The 22,520-nt window shown below is 35.1% G+C and overlaps 4 protein-coding genes across 5 annotated transcripts; all 4 read right to left on the reverse strand.

Moving 5' to 3' along the window:
• Nucleotides 1-668: 668 nt before the first annotated feature.
• olah (oleoyl-ACP hydrolase) lies at nucleotides 669-5,142 on the reverse strand. 2 transcript variants are annotated; one of them, XM_087786476.1, is made up of 6 exons: nucleotides 4,792-5,142; nucleotides 3,356-3,494; nucleotides 3,197-3,296; nucleotides 2,186-2,355; nucleotides 2,041-2,123; nucleotides 669-1,825 (listed from the first exon to the last, which is right to left on the reverse strand). In XM_087786476.1, exons 1-6 carry the CDS (start codon nucleotides 4,919-4,921, stop codon nucleotides 1,683-1,685), a joined length of 765 nt encoding a protein of 254 aa, XP_087642602.1. In that variant the 5' UTR covers nucleotides 4,922-5,142; the 3' UTR covers nucleotides 669-1,682. The 2 variants fall into 2 exon arrangements, with proteins under 2 accessions (XP_087642602.1, XP_087642601.1); XM_087786475.1 differs by having other exon boundaries at nucleotides 1,995-2,123.
• A 1,874-nt stretch (nucleotides 5,143-7,016) lies between these two features.
• On the reverse strand, nucleotides 7,017-7,910 carry LOC148083301 (free fatty acid receptor 3-like). Its single transcript, XM_087785959.1, has one exon. The coding sequence runs from the start codon at nucleotides 7,908-7,910 to the stop codon at nucleotides 7,017-7,019; it is 894 nt and encodes a 297-aa protein (XP_087642085.1).
• Nucleotides 7,911-10,503: 2,593 nt separating this feature from the next.
• Nucleotides 10,504-11,475, reverse strand: LOC148083302 (free fatty acid receptor 3). The gene has a single exon (XM_087785706.1). The coding sequence runs from the start codon at nucleotides 11,473-11,475 to the stop codon at nucleotides 10,504-10,506; it is 972 nt and encodes a 323-aa protein (XP_087641832.1).
• Nucleotides 11,476-14,270: 2,795 nt separating this feature from the next.
• tekt2 (tektin 2) lies at nucleotides 14,271-21,674 on the reverse strand. The gene is made up of 10 exons (XM_087785707.1): nucleotides 21,616-21,674; nucleotides 20,507-20,677; nucleotides 20,322-20,447; nucleotides 18,407-18,612; nucleotides 16,867-17,010; nucleotides 16,449-16,563; nucleotides 15,318-15,425; nucleotides 14,853-14,996; nucleotides 14,693-14,772; nucleotides 14,271-14,573 (listed from the first exon to the last, which is right to left on the reverse strand). The coding sequence occupies exons 2-10, from the start codon at nucleotides 20,660-20,662 to the stop codon at nucleotides 14,369-14,371; spliced, it is 1,284 nt and encodes a 427-aa protein (XP_087641833.1). The 5' UTR covers nucleotides 20,663-20,677; nucleotides 21,616-21,674; the 3' UTR covers nucleotides 14,271-14,368.
• Between the last annotated feature and the right edge of the window lie 846 nt (nucleotides 21,675-22,520).

Consider the following 22,520-nt stretch of genomic DNA (forward strand, 5'->3'; position numbering starts at 1 on the left):
CTTCTAACAGAAGTTCAATTAATAATTGTCTTAAAAATTAAAGATATCTGTGAAATGAACATGAACTTTACTGACCACTAGTGGATAAGTTGCTAAAGACAGCGAGCTTAGTAAGAATGACACAAATTAAACATCTATTAAAGGTAATAAGTGATTAACTGCAGTATCAGTAGGAGTTTATTCTGTTGTAAATGATAAATATCAATATAGCAAACTTAATAATATTGATGATATCTTCACTGCCTCAAGATCAACTTGATTCTCGTCATCTTGGCTTTTCTCTACAAGCGTTATAAATGTTACAACTACAATGTATTTATTTTTGTAAATGCCGGTGTGTGTGTGTTTGTGTCGAAATGCGTTCACTATTTTGAATCTCTGCACAACAAAATTGTTACGCTTGATTCATGTGTCAGGAGGTGAAGGACTGGACAGTGTTTGACATCTATTGTGTTTCAATAAAATTGTGAAAAGGAATCGTGTGTGTGTGTGAAGTAGTGTTGCCTCCTCGTCTGCCAACTTTAACCTTGAGTTTATGATTAAAATTGAGAGAGAAAGTACATCCGGTTGGACTGACGGCCTTTTTTTTTTACATAATTTTCTTAAAAATATATGCATTTAATTGTTGTTTATTCCATAGAATTTACAGACAATTAACAATCAAATAATTAAAGTTGATATCAACTATCATACAGTGATTCATGAAACAGTCTTCATTTTGAAAGACCACTAGATGTCACTCTCAGTTTGAAAATGATGCCAGGTTTTATTGAATGAGTAAATCAGAGCCAGAGATTATAAAGCAGAGAGCGACATCTAGTGGCCTTTTTACCATGATACCTCATCGACTGTTTCATGAAGCCTCACCAACACATCACCAGCGATTACATTAATTTGATCCCCTCGGAACACACATATATCATTCTTGTAAACAATATATGCAAAATATGCAATTATACGGATTGAATTAATCCCAATATGAGAAATTAAAGAACAATAGTATGTAATTCATATATATTAAAGCCAGAACATTTAATAGAAATTTGATTGAATAGTATAAAATTGAGACAGTAGCTATTATAGTCGTTATATATTTATTTTTATATTATCTATTACATACAGTCAATGGCAGATAGTAGTGATGTGTTGATGAGGCTTCATGAAACAGTTGGTAAGGCATCATGATACAGTGTCTTCATTTTGAAAGACCACTAGATGTCACTTTCTGCTTTATAATATTTGGCTCTGATTTACTAATTCAATGAAACATGGCATCATTTTCGAACTGAGAGTGACATCTAGTGGTGTTTCAAAATTAAGATACTGTATCATGATACCTGATTAATAAACTACTGTTACCCTTTAACTTCATGTCAACCTTTCACAACGTCACATATAGGTTAGCAGTTCAATAACCGGGGTTCAAGAGAAGTTCCTTCACGGAAATGACACTTTTCCTAAAGGGTACCTTTTTAAACAGATTTTATGTAATAAAATGAATTTATTGTTAGACTTTAACTTCACCTCAAGTGACCTCTCTGTCACATCAGGAATTCCGTGACTCGTATTCCGAGTTCTAGCCGCAAACTACGAGTAAATAATGTGCGATTACCCACGTTTGAGACATTATGACAAGATTAAAAACAAGCGTTAAATATAAAAGGATAGTTCCTGACTAGTCATCACAAGTAGTCCATGTCTGACGTCTCCAGCTGCTGCCTGATGTACTGGACGATCGTTTTCTCGTTCTCCGGATCCTTCAGGTAAAAGTGCGACCCTTGCAACATTCGGATGGTGAAGTCTCCGGATGTGACGTCTTTCCAAGCTGGAAAAAAAGTAGAATTTTTAATTATGGATTCTACGTCAATCAACACCAAAAAATAAATCACATTGTTTATAGATTACTGTAATAAAGTCAAGAGAGTCGTAGATATGGTTCTGATTTGAGTTAAAATAACAACTAATCTTTAGCGTACACATACAGTGCCACCTACTGGACAAATCGTGAATGAGAAATCGAATAAAACATGGATGGAATACCCTGCAGATCATGAGGAACATCGTCTTTTCCGTCCAAACATGTTACGGCACAGCAGAGAAAGGGGTCCTGGGGTCTGTCGTACCTGGTATTGAAAACAAAGATAGATGAATGAGTTTATTAAAAAGATTTAAAAAAGGAGCTCACTTGAAGTTTTCCACCACGTGGAGATCTGCCTTCAGTGCAGGAAGGAAGAGCTTCAGAACTTCAGGGTTGGCGAGAAGCTCGGGAGGCGTTCCTCCGATGGAAGTCATCCATTTGAGGAAATCTTCGTCTGATAATTCGCTTCTCTTCGGCGCTCGGAGGCGAGTCTCCGACTGTCGACGGAATAAGTGAGTCATCACTTTAATACAAATGTTAAAATGTGTGATTACTTTTTATTATTTTTTATTTTTATTAAATGTTTGTTTTCAACAATTAGAAATACACAATTGAATATTTTAATATGTATTTATTTATTTTTAGAGTTTGATAATCTAATCCCAATAATTATTAAAAATGAATTTTCTACCATTTCTCAAGTTGTAGCCTTTAAAATTAAATGAAAATACTAGCAGGTAACTGGTCTGCCTCTTCTTCTATTTTACAAATAGAGCCGTTTAGTGACCACAGCGACACCTAACGACCGGTGGGTAAAATGCATGTTGCAGCAGATCTCACACAGTAAGTTTAAGGTTTTTAGAAAAACAATAATAAATAAAAAAGACATCTTACATAACTTCCCCTCCTTGGTGTAGTCACTAACTAATAAATATAGATAAACTATAATGTATTGTGCAAAATTAATTGTGAAATTCTTTAAGTATTTCTACAGTAAAGTTCGTTAACTTTACTCGATTATTGGAATTAGAATATACTGTTACTATGTAAAAAAAAGAAAAGATTCATTCAATTTTGAAATTATTAAATTAAATGATTAAATAAAAACGAATTTAAACTTTCAATATTTGAATTGTTCATTAAATTATTAAATAAAAAAAATAAAATCATTCACAATGCATTTAAAAAGAAAAGTATAATACAATGGTTTCAAAAAATCTATATAGTTCTAACTATCTTACTTACTGACAATTTAGAAAAGAAATCCAATACAGTTAAATTCAACATTCTGTATATTCTAATGGCACTGATATACTTCCAGAATAAAGTCCGACTCACGTAAGGTGCCGAGGCTCCGGACAGGAAGAGGTGAACCGGTTCAAGGTTGTGATTCTTCTTCAGAGCATCTGCGACGGCCAGACTGGTGAAGGCACCGAAACTGTGCCGAGACAGTCGTTAGATGATCCGACAGCTGATCGTCCGACTCGCTGGTGTCACCTGTGGCCGAACAGAGCGAACGGCTTCTCTCTCAGCAGCGGCAGCAACGCAGCCACGACCTCGTCCACGATCTGCTGCATGTTCTCGAAGAACGTCTCCTTGGCTCGACTTTCTCGCCCTGGAAGTTTGACTGATAACACTGAGAGGAAAATACAATTATTTGTTTATAGATTTGTTGAGTGATATATATCCAACAAAATAATTGTGATGTATTTGACAAGAAACGTGAAAGAAAATTGAAATTATTAGATTAGATTAGATAAAAAGTTGACTTAAAAAGTCAGTTTGTGGAAGTATATTCAATCCGTCAGAATATTTAGTTCTAGACTTTGAATATTCAAAACTAAGATTATTTTGTAGAAATTATGTTATTTTTAAGCAGTGAATTATTTTAAAAAAATAATTAAATTAAATAATTTTCTTTTCTGAGGGTCTGAGTTTCTGAGAGTCTGTTTTTTTATTAAATAAAATAATATTATATTGAAAGGTTAAATATGTTTCCATTGAATAAAATAATTTATATATTCAAAGGTTGATTTTGTTTTTATTTAATTATAGAATTTAATAGTTTAAATAGGTTGAATTTGTTTTTTACTGAATTATTTCATTCAATAATTCCCTTTTTAGGTCTAATGTTGTTTTTATTGAATAGTTTAATTCAATATTTTTCATATTAAAAAAAAGATTGATTTAGTTATTATTGAAAATTTAAATTCAATCATGTTTATATTGAAAGGTTGATTTTGTTTTTATTGAATAATAGACTTTAATAGTTTATCTAGGTTGAATTTGTTTTTTTACTGAATTATTTCATTCAATAATTCTTTTTTTAGGTCTAATTTAGTATTTGTTGAATAGTTAAATTCAATATTTTTCATATTTAAAAAAAAAAAGATTTATTTATTATTGAAAATTTGAATTCAATCTTTTTAATATTGAAAGGTTGATTTTGTTTTTTATTAAATCATTTAATTCAATAGTTTTTATATTGAAAGGCTGAATACATTTTTATTGCAAATTTTGGTATAATAGTTTCACCATGATTGGCTGATTTATATTGATTTTTTAAATAAAATAAATTGAAATAGAATAACAAATAATATTTAATCAAGAAACCTTTTTATTATAATTATTGAGATTATAAAATCGAAATAATCTACGTGTTAAAAAATATTATTCAATTATAAAATATTCACATTTTTTCATTTTAATTATTTTGCATTAGATGAGTATCTTCTCATCTTTAACTTTTCTCTGCTGTGATTGGTCAAGCCATCGAGGTTTGTCACCACATGTCATCAATCCCGGAAGTCTCCACCTCCAAAGGACTCGTTGTATAAATAAAGTGGGTGAGATCACAGCTGGGTGTGTTTAAGACTCTTATTCATTTATATTCACACAAAACTCACACGTGACTCAGTGTTTTTACTTTTTACCTTCAACGGAGCTGCTGAGAGTTTGTCCCCAGCGAGCGTAATGCACGGATCCTCCACCAGCCCAGGGGAAGCAGACGAGACGAACCATCGCCTCTGGATGTTTCCTGAAGCAGTTTAAGACTTTTTCCATCTTTAGTGTTTTTATCTCACTGTGGCTAAACTGTTAGCTTTTGACATGTACAAGAGTAGCAGCAGCACGCATGCGCAAAGGTTTTCAATGGTACACGTCCGTCAAAATAATACGCATCTTGTAAACTTCTTCTAACTCAATGGCATAAACTTTAAAAATTAAAGAATATTTATAAAGACATAACGCAGGTAAAGCCTGATTCGAAAAAAAACACCAGCAGAAGAAAGTCTGCCTCTTCTTTTATTTTACAAATAGAGCTGTTAGTGACCACAGCGACTCCCAAAGACCGGCGGATGAAATGCAGGTTGCAGCAAATCTCACATAGTAATATAATATATTTTTTGAAAAATATATTCTCCAATACTAATGGGGAAAATATATATAAAAAATGTTTCGGTAAAGATCGTTAACTTTACTCACTTTTAGTTACAGACTCACCGATAGTAGTTAATAATAAAAAAATATGTTTTCTGAAGTTCTATTGGCAGTTAAATAAGAAAATTAAATAAAAACATTCCTTAATATTTTATATATTTTTAATAATATTTATTATTTTGTAAATAAACAAGAGAATAACTTGGAAGTACAGCGCATAAAACTGATAAACATTGTTCAGCCCCTTTAATCCGACTGTCCAACGCATCTGCAGATTTATAGTATAGTGTAAAAAAAATAGTGTAGAACTCTCTTTTATCAGTTTAACCAAAAGTGTATTATCACCAAAACAGTGTATTTATAAGAATCTACAAGATTACATGTACAGTTCATCCTTCCTCTTCCTGTGCTTTTATTTTTTAAGGGTTATACCGTAACACCCTAACTTGACCACAGTTGCTAACAGCTATCAACCACAGAAATATCTGACCTGATGTTAAATAATCTATTTTAAATACTTTAGCATGGATTTATTTAGTTTTCCTGCAACACCGAGTCTGGTTCTGCTCGAGTTTTCTGCTTTCTAAAAGGACGTTTTTCCTCGCCACATACAGACAGACAGACAGACAGACGGATGGATGGATGGATGGATGGATGGATGGATGGATGGATGGATGGATGGATGGATGGATGGATGGATGGATGGATGGATGGATGGATGGATGGATGGATGGATGGATGGATGGATGGATGGATGGATGGACGGATGGATGGATGGATGGATATATGATGTAATGATGTGACACTTTCAAGTGTTTAAATCATTTATTTTTAATACATTTCACAGGGTTTTTTTCCTGAAATGTTACAGGTGTGCTGAATACAATGGAAGATATATTTTAAAATAACTAACACATGTGTTTGTATTCACTGTAGCAGCTATAAAGGTGGACTGTGTGCTGAACAAAATATTCCTCTGAGGGGAAACCCGGCAGACAATCAGACAATGTTATCATTGTTGACTCTCCTGTATATTCCCTGTATGTGAGGATATTGTTATCAGTGCTGAAGTCCCGCCATATGTACCAGAGTCCCGGTGATGCAACTGCTCGGGTCTGTTGGGAAATTACTGTTTGCATTCACATCCGTCGTGTGATTGGAACAGGTTTTTAACGCCGACGACAGGATATGATATAATGAGCATTCACAGAAACAGTCTTTTTAAATGTGTTTTCTCTCTTTAATGTCACATTGATGAAAGTGTTTCTCAACTTGTGTTTAAAGTTGACGAGAAACAGTAAAACAATTTATTATAACCAGGATTGTTTTAATGTTTAAATGTCCTTAGAAACGTTAGAAAATAGTTAAGATAATCACAATTTTGCATTTTAAAATAGCAACAGATAAGTATCTCCTCGTGTGATACTCTTCTCTGCTGTGATTGGTCAAGCATCGAGGTCTGTCACCCCGTGTCATCAATCCCGGGAAGTCTCCACCTTTAAGGGACTCGTTGTGTAAACAAAGCGGGCGTGATCGAGTTCAATATTTTTTACACATTTTTCAACCTTTGAGATGTTTAAAAATACAGTTTCCAGAATAAAATACGTGATTCTCAACTGGTGGGTGGGGGACCCCAAAAGGAACATCGGAAATCGGCTTTTAGTTTGAAGGCCAATACCTTTACAATTATACCACACTTTTGTATTTCTTCGTCACTGTATCAAGATTCCACCGCACGTCCACACTTGAGGATGTGCAATTTCGCAGAGATGCTGTTGAAGGTTCGATGGATCATACTCCTGACGGCGGCGGAGGAGACGTAGAAGATAAAAGGGTCCAGGCAGGCGTTCAAGGTGCTCGACAGCAGCGCCACTTTCCTCCAGCTCTGGTCCTCGAAGCGCATGAATCCGACCACGTGAGAGACGTTGTACGGCCCGAAGCAGACCGCGAAGGTGAACAGAGTACCGAAAGCCAGACCGATGGCCCGCAGCCTTCGGCGCCGGTGAATGTTCGGGAGGCGCGACAGGATGACGATGAAGTTGACGTAGCAGAAGCTGCAGATGATAAACGGGACGCAGAAGAAGAGGAAGAAGAGCTCGAGGCGTATCGGCACCAGGATGGCGAGCTCGGGCTCGGAGAAGTTCCGGTAGCAGGCGGGAGGCGTCTCGCCTTTGAGCCACTGGGTGTAGGGTATGATGTAGGCGAAGCACAGGTTGAGAGACGTCGCCGTCCAGAACCCGACGCAGGCCCCGATGGCGTAGCGAGGGCGGCGGCACAGGGAGTACCGGAGAGGGAAGGCCACGCCCAGATACCGCTCCACGCTCACGGCGGTGAGCAAGAGGGTGCTGTTGTAGATGGTGACGTAGAAGACGAAACTGGTGACGGGACACAGCGGGAAGTGCATGGTCCACTCCATGTTGTCCCAGGCCTCCTGCATCTTGAACGGCAGGAAGGCCAGGAAGATGAGGTCGGAGATGGTGAGGTTGAGCAGGAGCACGTCGATGGGCGCGGCTCGCCGTCGCAGCTTTTGGAGGAACGTCCAGAAAGCCAGCATGTTGGCGGGGAGTCCGGTGAGGAAAGTGAAGATGTAGACAGAAAGCAGGAGCTCCCTCATGGCCGCTGACCGCCGGCGACTCATTCAAAGAATCTTGACGACAAAACACATTTTTTAAATTAAAAAATGGTATTAATGTTAATTATGATTATTTTCAATTTAAAGCGCAGACATGTTTTTTGCATCAATGCCATACAACAAAAAACAGAATTCAGTATCATGATTTGTAGAGCTTGTTAAATTGTTTTTTAATCAACTTGTTCTGAGGGTATATTCATTTACTCTAGTAGTTTATTTACACATCACTGTGTCTTGAACTGTCGTGTGTAATAAAGTCATGTTTTGTCCCAGTGATAAATATTATAGGGAGGATGGAGATCTAATAATTAGTGATTGGTTGATGAGGCTTCATGAAACAACTAGTAAGGTATCATGATACAGTGTCTTCATTTTGAAAGACCACTAGATGTCGCTCTCTCCTTTTCGCTCTGATCTACTAATTCAATGAAACCTGGCATATTTTTTTTAAACTGAGAGTGACATCTAGTGGTCTTTCAAAATGAAGACACTGCATCATGACACCTCACCAGCTGTTTCATGAAACCCCATTAACCATGACTTCACTACTTTGATTTCTGTAATTTCTATAAACATGAAAAGCAGGAAAACACAATCTCCGATTTAAACTGTTTAAATAAAGCAAATAGTTGTTCCTTCATAAGACAAATGTTTTATTTATATTATGTACGATCTTCAAAATAAAATACATAATCATATCATTACTACATAAAAAAATCCTAAATCAATTATTTTTCAAGGAATAATAATTGATAAATAAAACATGTTCCACTAAATCCTAAATTTTGGATTCGAAATGTTTATCCTCCTATACTTGGTTTGCCTAGAAATAATTGCCAAGTCTCTCAATTGCTCAAGGAACTAAGTTTTTATGTGGCTCTTATTTTTCTAAGAGCCATATTTTCTTATTTTGTGAATTATGTTTTTTTTTTTTTAAATGTATGTCTTATATTTCTTTTTTCTTATTAACTATATTTTTCACTAGTGTATTTTGCTTCACTTTGGAAATTAAATAATAAATACACGAAATAAACGAATGAATGAAAATGACAACAAAAATGCTAAAAAGCAGATCTAACATGGTGTTGCTACAACAGAAAGAGTACAATCATTGTTAAACCTTTTCATCTCTCTCTACTTAATTTACTCATATTTATGTTCAACTAAACCAAACTAAACTTCCTTCATTTCAAGTATATGACATGAGAAGTTGACAACATCTTACCTGTCTCAGGTGTTAAAACATGTTTCCATCAGTGCTCGGCCGTCATCTTCATCCTGTGCCACCCAAAACAAAAATAGTCTCTGATGAGACCGCCGCCCGACACCTCGTGTGCAAATGTACCATCTTTACGTCGAGGAAATTTAATAATCCCCCTTTGCTGTCAAGTCTTCAAACAGCGTCGCCCGGCAACAGTTTAACAGCTCCCAGTGTAGCGTAATATACGACGGGTGTGAAATTCAAGACGTAATGAGACAAACAGTTTTGACGCTGAATGGGATTTAATAGTTCATTCAACGGTGACTTGTTCGTATCTTCATGGGCGAAGACCCTCAGGTCGATAAAAGAAAACCGAAAACGCACAAAAACAAATATACATTCATCAAAAATACACAAAGAAGCTGTTGCAGAAGGATCTGAAACAATGACATAAAACCATCAGAGATACATGTTTGACTGACAGGCATGACAACAAAGAAATATAGCTACACACATGAATGACTAAACAACAATATTAGTTAAATTTATCATTCAGGAGAAGAAAATAAAGCGAGCTTGTCAACTGGTCAACATTTCAATTGTGTTCTATAATATTATTTAACTAAAAAATAGTGGAAAAACTGTTTAAAAAAAAAAAGAAAAAGTATCTCTTTCCCCGAAAAGTGAACAAGTGACATTTAATAACTTGAGTGAATATAGATAGATAACTAGAGTTATCGTATTCGCAAGTTCAAAATAAAAGTGCATATATCTTTAACTAGTTCAACACAATATTACAAAAAACATCTTCACGGACATACAGGAAGAATATTTTCAGTATTTATGACGTAAAATCGACACGATTTCAGTTTTGGAAGTTTTCACTTGATTCATTTTATCATAAAAACAAGAAGATTTTTAGGGTTGTTTACCGTCTAGTAGTTGAATAATACAGTTTATAACGGTGACCAACGGTTGCAAGAATTCTTCCAAAGGTATCCACTGATGGATGCAGACTGGAGTATCGTTTCATTGATTAGAATACTATGTTAGCATTTAGCATTAGCCAGTCATTACAAGAAGATAATCTACCAGAGATGAACTTCGGGTGCATTATGTTACCATAGACAAAAATAAATGGTATGAGAATAAAACTACTTCATAACAGATGATACACAAGATTATCTACTTCAATCATTATCAGTATCGTAGACGTTCACCTTCAGTCCGACTTTGGTCTTTCCGGATCTGAACCGATCAACAGATTTTCGAGTCTCATTTCAGTACCTTTGTATCATTATGGGCAAGTTTGCCAAATAATGTTTTGAGTTTCTTTATATAACACTTAATAATTCATAATTATTCGTCTGTTCGTCACCTTCTAACGCTGCCCTGCTCTTCTCCGGGCGCATTGCTCGGACATATCGCTTCCGTATTGGGGGAATTGCAACGATGCCGGATCCCATCGCTCCGACTGAACTGACTTTGCCGTCCACAGATTCTACCCACGAGACCCCTGGACACGGCGGGCGACAACATCATCATCACCACGGGCTCCAGGAACACGTTGCAGGAGCTGGTCAACATGGCGTACACCCTCCACTCCACGTTCTCGTCGAGCGCGAAGCCCACGAAGTGCGAGATGTTGTAAGGGGCGTAGCAGACCACGTAGACCGCCAGCGTGAAGAGCGCCACGGTCAGAACGCGCCTCTTGCCCATGGGTCGTAGGTTGGAGCGCCACACCAGGGTCACGCATCTCAGCGTGCAGAAGGACGTCACGATCAGAGGCAGCACGAACAGCAGGACGGCCATCTCGAAACGCAAGGGGAGCAGGACGGCGAGCTGCGACTTGTTGAAGTTGTCGTAGCAAACCCACGCGTCGTTCTGGACGGAGACGAAGTTGTGGCCGCCTTCCGCCGCCAGCCCGACCGCCATGTGGACGATGACCACCAGCCACAGGACGGCGCTTATGAAGCAGGAGAGGCGAGCCCGCCGGTAGCGCTTGTAGACGATGGGGAAGGCGATGCTCAGGTAGCGTCCGACCGTGACCGCCGTGATGAACAGGCAGCTGCTGTAGAGCGACGTGAAGAGGAAGAAGCTGTAGATGGGACACACCAGCGCCGGCAGGGTCCAGTCCTGAAGCAGGGTCTCCATGGCCTTGACGGGGAGCCACGCCACCAGCGCCAGGTTGGCCACGCACAGGTTAAGGGCGTAGACCACGTTGGGCGTCGCTCCACGCTTGCGGGCCTTGCGAACGTAGACGAAGAGCACCAGCAGGTTGGCGGGGAGACCCAACAGGAAGGTGAAGGAGTAGACGGACAGTGCCACACAATCCTTGACCTGCATCGCTTTAGTTGTCGTACATCCTCCCGACGATATCCCGCACACGTTTCTCGCCATCTGACGGGTTTAGCAACGCATCCCAGCCGGAGAGCCACAGCTTTTCCACTCCAACAGAATCTCCCGCGCCGATAGGCGGCAACAAGTGGGCACGAAAAGGGGGGCGCGGCGCTCACGACAATCACAACAGAGACAGGAAGATGGGAAGCGCTGGAGTGGAAGCGGCGGGCATTTAGCCGGCCTTAATTGCCCTCTCAATGAAAGGACACCAGACAGGTAGCATCTGGACCCTTAAGTGAAATGATTCAGAAAGATCCAGGGCGGTAAAAAGAGACGCACTCACACACCCACTCTAAAGCCCGAGGTACGACGATGCTAACAAGCTAACAAACTGAAAAAGCCCATAAAAGCGCTGAAGATGATTGTCAGGAAGTGTTTAGCTTGGCGAGGGAAAAGCTTGTTTGTCGCATGAAGGCTTTTTATGGCGGAGAGCGAGTTTACCTGACGGGACTATTCCAAGGAAGCAGGTGGGTCACGACCGGAGGGGGGAAAAAATGGGGCAGAAAATCGTCACGGATTTTAACTAGAGGTGAGATGAGCGGTACCAAGAAATGTTTTTGGAAAAGCGAAAAAAACAAGCTGCTGGCGTTTCAGCGTCACGACAAACATGGATGAAAGAGAAGCCGATAAGAGCGTTTGCTCAGTGTCGTTACTTAATTTATGAGTGTTATCAAAGACAACACAAGCACACATTAGGTTTCGATATTCAATTATTAGAAGCAAGAAGTGCTTAGCAACTAATCCATGAGACCATTTTAATTTTGAAAATTTGGATTCATTTTTGTATGTTGCATTTTGTATGTGTTTGTTTTATCCCTTTCGATGTCTCTGGGTCAAGGTCAGGGAGGAGTCATAAGACAACACAAGAGATACCACAAACACATTTGTTTTCGGGGCCTTCGAGTCACCTTGACCCAGAGATAACACAAGGGGTAAAAAAAAAAAAAATTCTTTTTTTTTCAAAATAAATGATTAATTTAAACATAAAGTTTGATATTCTAAGTCCAATAAATACAAAAATAAATGATTAATTTAAACATAAAGTTTGATATTCTAAGTCCAATAAATACAAAAATAAATGATTAATTTAAACATAAAGTTTGATATTCTAAGTCCAATAAATACAAAAATAAATTATATCAATTCAATACTTTTTCATTCGTAGCCTTTTAAATGTTATCTTCTTCATTTCGGCTGATCCCTTCAGGGGCAAATAATATAAATTCTAATTTAATATATTGAATTAATAGTAATTATAATTATATTATAATATAATAATTATAATAATTATTGTAATTAGAATATATAACTGTATTATCTTATAATAATTTCGAAAATATTCATATTTAGTAATTAAATGCAACTAATTTAATTTATTAATTTAAAAAAAAGTGAAACGCTAAAACAAATCACAGTTTCAACATTTAAAATGTTAAATTCCCAATAAAAACCTCAAAATCTTTGTATCTTACATTCTTACTCTCACTTCTGTCCTTTGAAGTTCTCCTTTCACTCTGTCTGCTTTTCTGTTTTACTGTGAAGTGAAGAACATTTAAACCAGGATCATCAAAAAATATACTATATATTGCACATATACACATACATATAAGGCCTCACCTCTTTGTTTACTACACTTAATGTCGCGGACAGGTCGAAGTTTTTAATCTTTATTGCGATCTCTACGCTGCAAACATCTGAACAAACATCGGGAACACACGTCGTTAAAGCTAATGGCCGAGAAAAGCATGAAAGTCCTCGTGTGACTGGAGAAATTAGCCAAACAGATTTGAGAAAAGAGGAAAAAACAAAATCATCACAGATTAAAACAATAAATCTAATGTTTCACAAGCATCTGGAAAATCTTAACGTTCATCTCATTATAGTAGTTTTTTTTCCTCTTGTGTTACTAGAGTGTGTATCAGTAAAGTGTGTCAGAATATTGAATGGTTTCATTTATCATTTAATTTTTTTTTTCTTTTTATTGAAATGCTGTTTTTTTCATGCATTAAATGTTTTCTTTTAAGTAATTTAATGATGTACTTTCTATATTGTATAGGTTTGTTTTAAAAAATAAATAAATTAAAACGTTTGTATATTAAAAAGGTTTAGTTTATATTTTTCAATAATTGAAATAAAAAATTAAATTCAGTATTATGTGTCGGCACTATTCTCTAATAGTGTCAATAATAATAATAATAATAATAATAATAATAATAATCAACATTTTATATTGGATTTAAAGCTTATTATTTTAAGTTATTGAAGTCTTTATTATTTGAAAATACTTACATTTTTAAAGTCAATGATTCAAAACAATAAAAAAAAACCTCTTAATATATAAATGATTTAATTCAATTATTAAAAAGAAAAAAATAATGCAACCTTTTAATGTCGAAATCATTGAATTCAATAAAAAAAAAATTATAATAATTTAATGCAAAACGAAACCCCAAAATATTTCAATAAAAAGTTCAATAAAAAGAAATGTAAAATTCAACCATTCAATAATCTGATGCCACTGAAAACCTTCCAGTTCTCCATTTCATCTTTTATTTTGTATTACAATATTGTTTTTCAACCCATATTTTCAATTTTTATTATTATTATTATTTATATTTTAAATTCAAATTGAAGCTGGCACTGTTTTTTTTAAAAACCCATAAATGATAATATAATAATAATAATAATAATAATCAACATTTTATATTGGATTTAAAGCTTTTCTAAAAAGAAATGTAAAATTCAACCATTCAATAATCTGATGCCACTGAAAACCTTCCAGTTCTTACCGATATATATAAAATATTGTCATATTTAAAGACGGTGATTTCAGGTGTTATTACTGCGTCAACTGTAGGTTGCTTCTCCCACTGGAGTTCATGAGCGGCACCAGTGGAACGGCGGCGTTCCTGTCACCGGAGGATGCGGACGTGAGGCGGCCTCGGGTGTTCAGCGAGCGCTGCTCCAGGAAAAGAGCTTCCTGTTTCCGAGAAAGATCCTCCGACATGCGGGCGTGATGGAGCGACATCTTCTGTAGAGCGTGTCTGAGAATACACAGGAAGAAATACTTGGGTTAATTTTAACTGTATCAATGATGCTAGACTACACTAAATAGATAACAAATAAGAATTTAAAAAATATTAATAGTGATGAAAAAACTCACTGAGCCTCCAAGAGCTTCTGCTTCAGAGCTGCGATGGAAGCCTCCAGCTGCTGGACTTCCCCCATGAGTCCGAGCTGCACCTGAACACAGACTTCACAGTCTCAGCAACACCTTACTTTGTAGGCCTGGAAAAAAAAAAAAAAACTTGTGTCAGATGAACCTCATCTCTGCACAGGTCCACGCCAGGCCTGCTGGTGCGATTCTCCAGCCTTGTGTGAGCCAGCTTCAGGCAGGCCGTCTTCGCCTGCAGGTCCGCGTCCAGCCGCTGGATGTCGCTCTCCATCTCTGCGATCTCTGCTTCAGTCTATAAACAAACTGGGTGAATGATGCAAACTCCAAGCAGGGCTAACTTATTCTGTGACTTTATTATAGTGCCAGCTTAAATTGGCATATACATTTTTTGACACTAAGCAAGAAAACAACACTTTAATTGTAAAATAAATCAAAATAAAATACATTTATTTAATGTGTTTTAGTCTTTTGGCTCCATTTCATCTTTTATTTTGTATTACAATATTGTTTTTCAACCCATATTTTCAATTTTTATTATTATTATTATTTATTTTTAAAATTCAAATTGAAGCTGGCACTGTTTTTTTTAAAAACCCATAAATGATGTGCTCACGTTTTGCAGCTGCCACTGGAGCTCGTCGTGGGCTTGTTCTTCCTGGTGCTTTCTTTTCCTCAGAGCGAAGGCTGTGGCTCTGTGCTGAGCTTCCAGTTCATTCTGCAGCTAGAGTTCATTTAAAATCATTTTAAAATGCATTTCCTTAGGATTCTCAACCATCAACTTGATTAAAAAGGTGTATTAGTATTATAGAATTTCAACATATATACAGTATATATATATATACAAAGTTCTCACCAGCGCCATTCAGCATAGGGGCCCCCTACGCTGTGATTTTGATCCCCTACGATGTGAACTGGGCCCCGACGCTGTGTCTCAAGCGACGTAGGGTGAGATTTTCTTTATTTTCTGCCTTTATTTCACAAAATGTTGCCCTCAAAATGCATTTAAAAGTGTTTCAGAGTGTTACAAATTCCAGACCCCCCTACAGTACTACAATACTTTGGCACTCGCCATGCTGTAAAAAAAAATTCTGGTGAGAACCCTGATATATACTGTATATAATTGACTACAAAAACACCAAAACAGAAAAACACGACAAGCAACAAGTTTCGAAAAATGGTAAATGTGTGTTTAAATCTTATGTACTTTACCTTCTTTCCAAGTTAACTTGAAAAGCAAGTTGAGTTTTTTTCTAATGCATTGATTTTTATTCTTATATAAGGAAATTCAATCATATTTTTATTTTATTTTTTTCTATAATTTAATTAAATCATTTAAATTTTAAAAGGCTACATATTTTTTATATATATATATATATATATATATAATTTAATTAAACAATTTAAATATTTTCCAAATGAAATATGTTTTTTTAAAACATCAAATTTCCAGCCAATCAAACCGGGTCGCTGGCGATCATGTGACTGATCATCTGCGCAAGTCGCTCGATACTCTTTTGGAATTATCTGATATTTTATATTTTATATCGAATACTGGAATTTGAATTTCAAACTAACAATTGTGTAAACATATTTAAAAACATTAAATACTGAAATGAATTCAATTAATTGTTTAAAAATAACTCAAATCCTATAAAAACAACAACATCTCCATGAGTCACCACTTATCTTCAGGTGCTTCTCTACTAGCTTTCTTACTCTATAATCTGTGAGTTCAGGTTCTCACCTGGGCCCGGCTGAGACTGGTGTCTTCTCTGATCTGCTGGGACACCTGCATGGCCTCCTGGGCCCGAGCCACGTTGAACTGGCTGAACTGTAGCCACTCCTGAGGTGTGGTCGAGCTCAGGACACAAGGTGAGGGAACGAAAATCAACCAACCATAACTAACAAGTCACTGGGGACCTGAAGAGTTAACCCTTGTGTTGTCTCCGGGTCAAGGTGACCTGATGACCTCCGAGGCTTCCATAAATACATATGCAGTGGTGGAGGTTGTTCACCATGACCCAGGGACAACACAATGGATACCACAAACACATTTGTTTTCGGCCAACGGGTCACCTTGACCCAGAGGTAACACAAAGATTATTTCTGTCTATTATGAGCCGTTAAGTACATATTGACAGAGATATTATTAGAATTATTACCCGGACGGAATACGCGTCGGGTCGGTCTTCAGAGAAATGTGCGGAGACTCGTTGGTGAGTGACAGACACGACATATCGATGTCCAGGGTCTCCATCTTGTTCTGGAGATCGGCCGTCAGCTGATGTCTCGCTTCTTGTAAAATACTGAAAAAGATATATAGACGGTTGTTTTCTTGAAGTGACTTCAACCATGATGAATATTTAAAATGTTCACATGACACATAAAATGATCGGATGTCGTAGATAATGATCAGACGACATGTATAATGTTTATGTGACATACTGTACATAAATGATCAAAGGACATACATAGACCTGTATATAACAATAATAACATATTATATATTATAGTTGAAAGATGTTTGATTATAGTTGAAATTGTTTGGTTAGAGTTGAAAATTGTTTGATTAAAGTTGAAAATTGTTTGATTCTAGTTGAAAATGGTTTGATTAAAGTTGAAAATTGTTTGATGATAGTTGAAAATTTTTGATTATAGTTGAAAGTTGTTTGATTATAGTTGAAAATGGTTTGATTATAGATGAACATTTTTGATTATAGTTAAAAATTGTTTGATTATAGTTGAAATTTTTTGATTATAGTTGAAAATGATTTTATTATAGTTGAAAATTGTTTGATTCTAGTTAAAAATGGTTTGATTACAGCTGAAAATTGTTTGATTCTAGTTGAAAATTGTTTGATAACAGTTGAAATTGTGTTGAAATTGTTTGATTACAGTTGAATTTTTTTTGATTATAGTTGAAAATTGTTTGATTATAGTTAAAAACTGTTTGATTATAGTTGAAAATTGTTTGATTATAGTTAAAAATTGTTTGATTATAGTTAAAAATTGTTTGATTACAGTTGAAAATTGTTTGATTCTAGTTGAAAATTGTTTGATAACAGTTGAAATTGTGTTGAAATTGTTTGATTACAGTTGAATTTTTTTTGATTATAGTTGAAAATTGTTTGATTATAGTTAAAAACTGTTTGATTATAGTTGAAAATTGTTTGATTATAGTTAAAAATTGTTTGATTATAGTTGAAAATTGTTTGATTATAGTTGAAAATTGTTTGATTATAGATGAAAATTGTTTGATTACAGTTGAAAATTGTTTGATTATTGATGAAAATTGTTTGATTATAGTTGAAAGTTTTTGATTATAGTTGAAAATTGTTTGATTATAGTTGAAAATTGTTTGATTACAGTTAAAAATGGTTTGATTGTAGTTAACCCTTGTTTAACCACAGGGTTGTCGTTGAGTTGTTCACCTTGACCCAGAGACGACAAAAGGGTTGAAAATTGTTCAGTTAAAGTTTGAAAATAGTTTGATTACATTTAAAATAGTTTTGATACAATTGATAATATTTTGTTTACAGCTAAAATTGTTGATTGCAGTTGAAAAATAATACAATCATTCAATGTGTGCCAAACAAAAAAAAGGAAGATTCAAAGTGTACGATTGCATAACAACTAGAAATGTACTGAAACTGATAAAGGACAAGATGAGATGAAAATAAACACGTGTGAACAAACTCTCACCACAAATGCGCAAAGGCTTTGTCGATGTGCTGCTGCAGTGACTGTTGCACTCTTTCAATCAGCTCTGCTTCTTTCTTCAGCTCTTCATCCACAGGATCTGTCACCAGTTCCAGACCCCGCCGTGCATCCCTCAGAGTCAGGCACTCAGTGCTCACCTCCAGGGGGACAGCAGTGGCCGCCAGAGCCTGATCCGTCTGTGCCTTGGACTGTCATGAGAACAGACTCCTGGTTAGACTGGACTACTCTTCTCATAAACATTCCCTCATTCATTTAATAATAACCGCCAAAATTGTTTGATTATAGTTGAAAATGGTTTGATTATAGATGAAAATTGTTTGATTATAGTTGAAAATTGTTTTATTATAGTTGAAAATTGTTTTATTATAGTTTAAAAGTGTTGGATTATAGTTGAAAATGGTTTGATTATAGTTGAAAATGGTTTGATTATAGTTGAAAATGGTTTGGTTATAGTTGAACATTGTTTGATTATAGTTGAACATTGTTTGATTATAGTTGAAAATGGTTTGATTATAGTTGAAAAGTGTTGGATTATAGTTGAAAATGGTTTGATTATAGTTGAAAATTGTTGGATTACAGTTGAAAATTGTTTGATTATAGTTGAAAATGGTTTGATTATAGTTGAAAATTGTTGGATTACAGTTGAAAATAGTTTTATTATAGTTCAAAATTGTTTTTATTATAGTTTAAAAGTGTTGGATTATAGTTGAAAATGGTTTGATTATAGTTGAAAATGGTTTGATTATAGTTGAACATTGTTTGATTATAGTTTAACATTTTTTGATTATAGTTGAAAATGGTTTGATTATAGTTGAACATTGTTTGATTATAGTTTAACATTTTTTGATTATAGTTGAAAATGGTTTGATTATAGTTGAAAATGGTTTGATTATAGTTGAACATTGTTTGATTATAGTTTAACATTTTTTGATTATAGTTGAAAATGGTTTGATTATAGTTGAAAATTGTAACGTTGAAAATTGTTACTTACGTTTACAAAAAAATGTGTAAATCCTTAGTTACTACAATATTTAAAGATCTTATGAGTTATGCTGGTAGTTAAGGGTAGTTGGTAGATTTTGAACACTGTTTTTGGTTTATTTAAGCATAGTTTCACACAGTTGATACACACAGAGATACAGTATATGTCACAGTATGGATTGGAATCCGGTAGGATCTGGAATCCTACTAGTACAGAATGGAATTCCAATCTGTACTAGTAGGATTCCAGATCCAGTCTATTATCAAAAACATTTTGATGTAATCCAAATTTCTCCTATAAGAATTGGAGATTGTGCTGGTAGAATTCCCATTTGTCCTAGGACAGATTGGAATTCCAATATTCAGATCCCAATACAGTAGTAGGATTCTAATCTCTACTAGTAAAGATTGGAATTCACTAGTAGAATCTGGAATCCTACTAGTACAGATTGGAATTCCAATCTGTACTAGTAGGATTCCAGATTCTACTGGATCCAATCCGTACTGTGACATATACATATGGATATATAGTAGTCTTATTTCAACTGTATAGTGTCTTGAGATAACTTTGTTATGATAAGACACTTTAAATAAAATTGAATTGAATTGAATTGAATATACAGTACATATATATATATATATATCAATAATTTGATTTTCTATATTTCTATTTTTTTAATGACATGCATGGAGGACTTCAAGTTTTCAAGTTTCACATCAGACCTTTTTATCAGGCGTACATCAATACTTTATTAAAGGGTATAACGTCTTTAACATGCTGTACAAGTATTTAAGTTATGGTTAAAATATCCTAACTTTGCCTTTTTAATGATTGATTAAACGAAACAAGAAGAGTTCCTAAAATAACATTCTAAAAAATCAAATTTATATAGAAGGAAAGATTTAAGACAAATACCAGAGTCAAGTCTTCTATCTCCACATCTAATTTCTGTGCACAGTTTTCCAGGGTCTCCTTCCATCGCGACACGTCCCAGATCCGGTCGCTCAGCCTCCGGGAGGTGTCGTTCTCGTCCCAGGTCGTCTGCCAGAAGATCCCGGATTGAGGATTGAGTGTGCCACTTAAGACTTCCAAGAACCTACCGTGCAGTTGGTCTCGTTCCGTAAGGACTGCCCTCCTTGGCGTACGGACGTAGACAGGTGGCGCTCTTGTTGAGCGGCGGCCGACAGCTGCTGGTTGTTACTGGACCAGTCCGACACGCTGTGGCGCAGGCCGGGCTTCGCGGGGAGGGCCGACATTGGTGCTGATGCTGTCTGAACCAACGAGATGTACGAAGACATATTCAGGCCCAAGAACAGTTTAGGACCAAAGACTGTAATGATGTCCATTTTGTTCTTGGTTCTAACATATTTTTGTTAATAAAGGAAACTTTTAGTCTGGGTTTATTTATGATCTCTGTGACAGTTTATGTTCAGATAGTACTGTACATATACAACCTTCACACAGAGTCTGGTTCTGCTCAAGGTTTCTGCCTTTTTTTTATTCAACATTGTTTATCATTTTAATTCGCTAGGACCTGTTTTTCTTTTCTATTATGTTGATTAATTTAAACTTTAAGTGTGTTGAGTTAAATTTTGTTATGATTTGACACTTAAAAATAAAATGTTACTGAATTAAATACTAAACAAAACTCCTTAAACTAGTAAATAGTTTATGTATATATATCGAAAAGGGCAACACTTTTGTCATACACAATAATCTTAGTTTATATATTTGGCTGTGAAAAATGTGTAACAGGAAAAAAGAAAAACAATACGAAATAATATAATTTAATTTAAAAAAAATGTTAAATGTGTGTATAAATCTAATTTACTTATTCGGTCTGCTTTAACACTCGTTTTAAAAGTTTTTTTTTTGCCAAAAAAACAAACAAAAAATATTTGTATACGATGTGTAGACGAGTCACAGTTTAACCATGAGTGACGTCATGCTAATAAATGACACCTTCCTTTTTTTTTTTCATTAACCACAAACAATTTTCGACCCATTTTGTACATAAACACTTAAATATCATTGTCTGCGTCATCAATTGACTCAGAATTACGTAAAACTACGACGTGTAGAGTCACTTGATAACATGAATAATAGTGACGTCATGCTAATGAAACACGGTTTCGATTTAAAAAAAACTGACGGAATTTAATTTTAAAAATAATGCTTTTAAACAGTTATTATCGTCGAGTTTACTCACCAAGAGTTCCAAGAACTTTCTTCTTCGGCCTTCAGTGTTTTCTTGGTGCAGAACTCCATAGCAACAGTTCCACGGTAACAAGCTGCGCGTTAATCATTTAAAATGGCGCCTGAAATCTGATCGAACGCGGGATTAAATTTCACAGAATGATTTAAAAAAAATAATTCTTGGTGAAAATCATTCAAGAAAATATTTGCTATCGATTTAAAAGTTGCTCAATTATTATTTTATTTAGTTGCTGGGCTCAGATACTTTATCATTTTTTTTAAGTAACTAATTATTTAAACACATTTAACTATATTTAAAAATAATATTAATCAATATTTTGTATTAATTGGTAGCATTTAAAATAAATAAATTAGTAATAAGTTAAGGAAATACATTCAGAATCATCTTAATGTTTCTTTATTTTGTAGTATAACGGAATCTTAATACATAACAATCAAATTTAAATGATGACCAGACACCGGGTCAAGGAGGCACAGAAATAAATAAAACAATTTATTTTGTATTATAACTGCCTGAAAATTGTATTAAAATACTCTATATGGCGCCATATTATTCAAGAAAATATTTGCTATAGATTTAAAAGTTGCTCAATTATTATTTTATTTAGTTGCTGGGCTCAGCTACTTAAAAAAAAGAAGTAACTAACTATTTAAACACATTTAAGTATATTTAAAATAAATAAATAATATAATTAAATATTTTGTATTAATTGGTAGCATTTAAAATAAATAAATTAGTAATTAGTTAAGGAAATACATTCAGAATCATCTTAGATGTTTCTTTATTTTTTAGTATAAAGGAATCTAAATACATAACTTTGATCAAATTTGAATGATCCCCAGACACCGGTCAAGGAATCATTCGATCCTAGGATGCACAGAAATAAATAAAACAAT

Source organism: Callionymus lyra, chromosome 3 (assembly GCF_982586985.1).
Source record: "Callionymus lyra chromosome 3, fCalLyr1.hap1.1, whole genome shotgun sequence".
In the NCBI taxonomy this organism is placed as follows: Eukaryota; Metazoa; Chordata; class Actinopteri; order Syngnathiformes; family Callionymidae; genus Callionymus; species Callionymus lyra.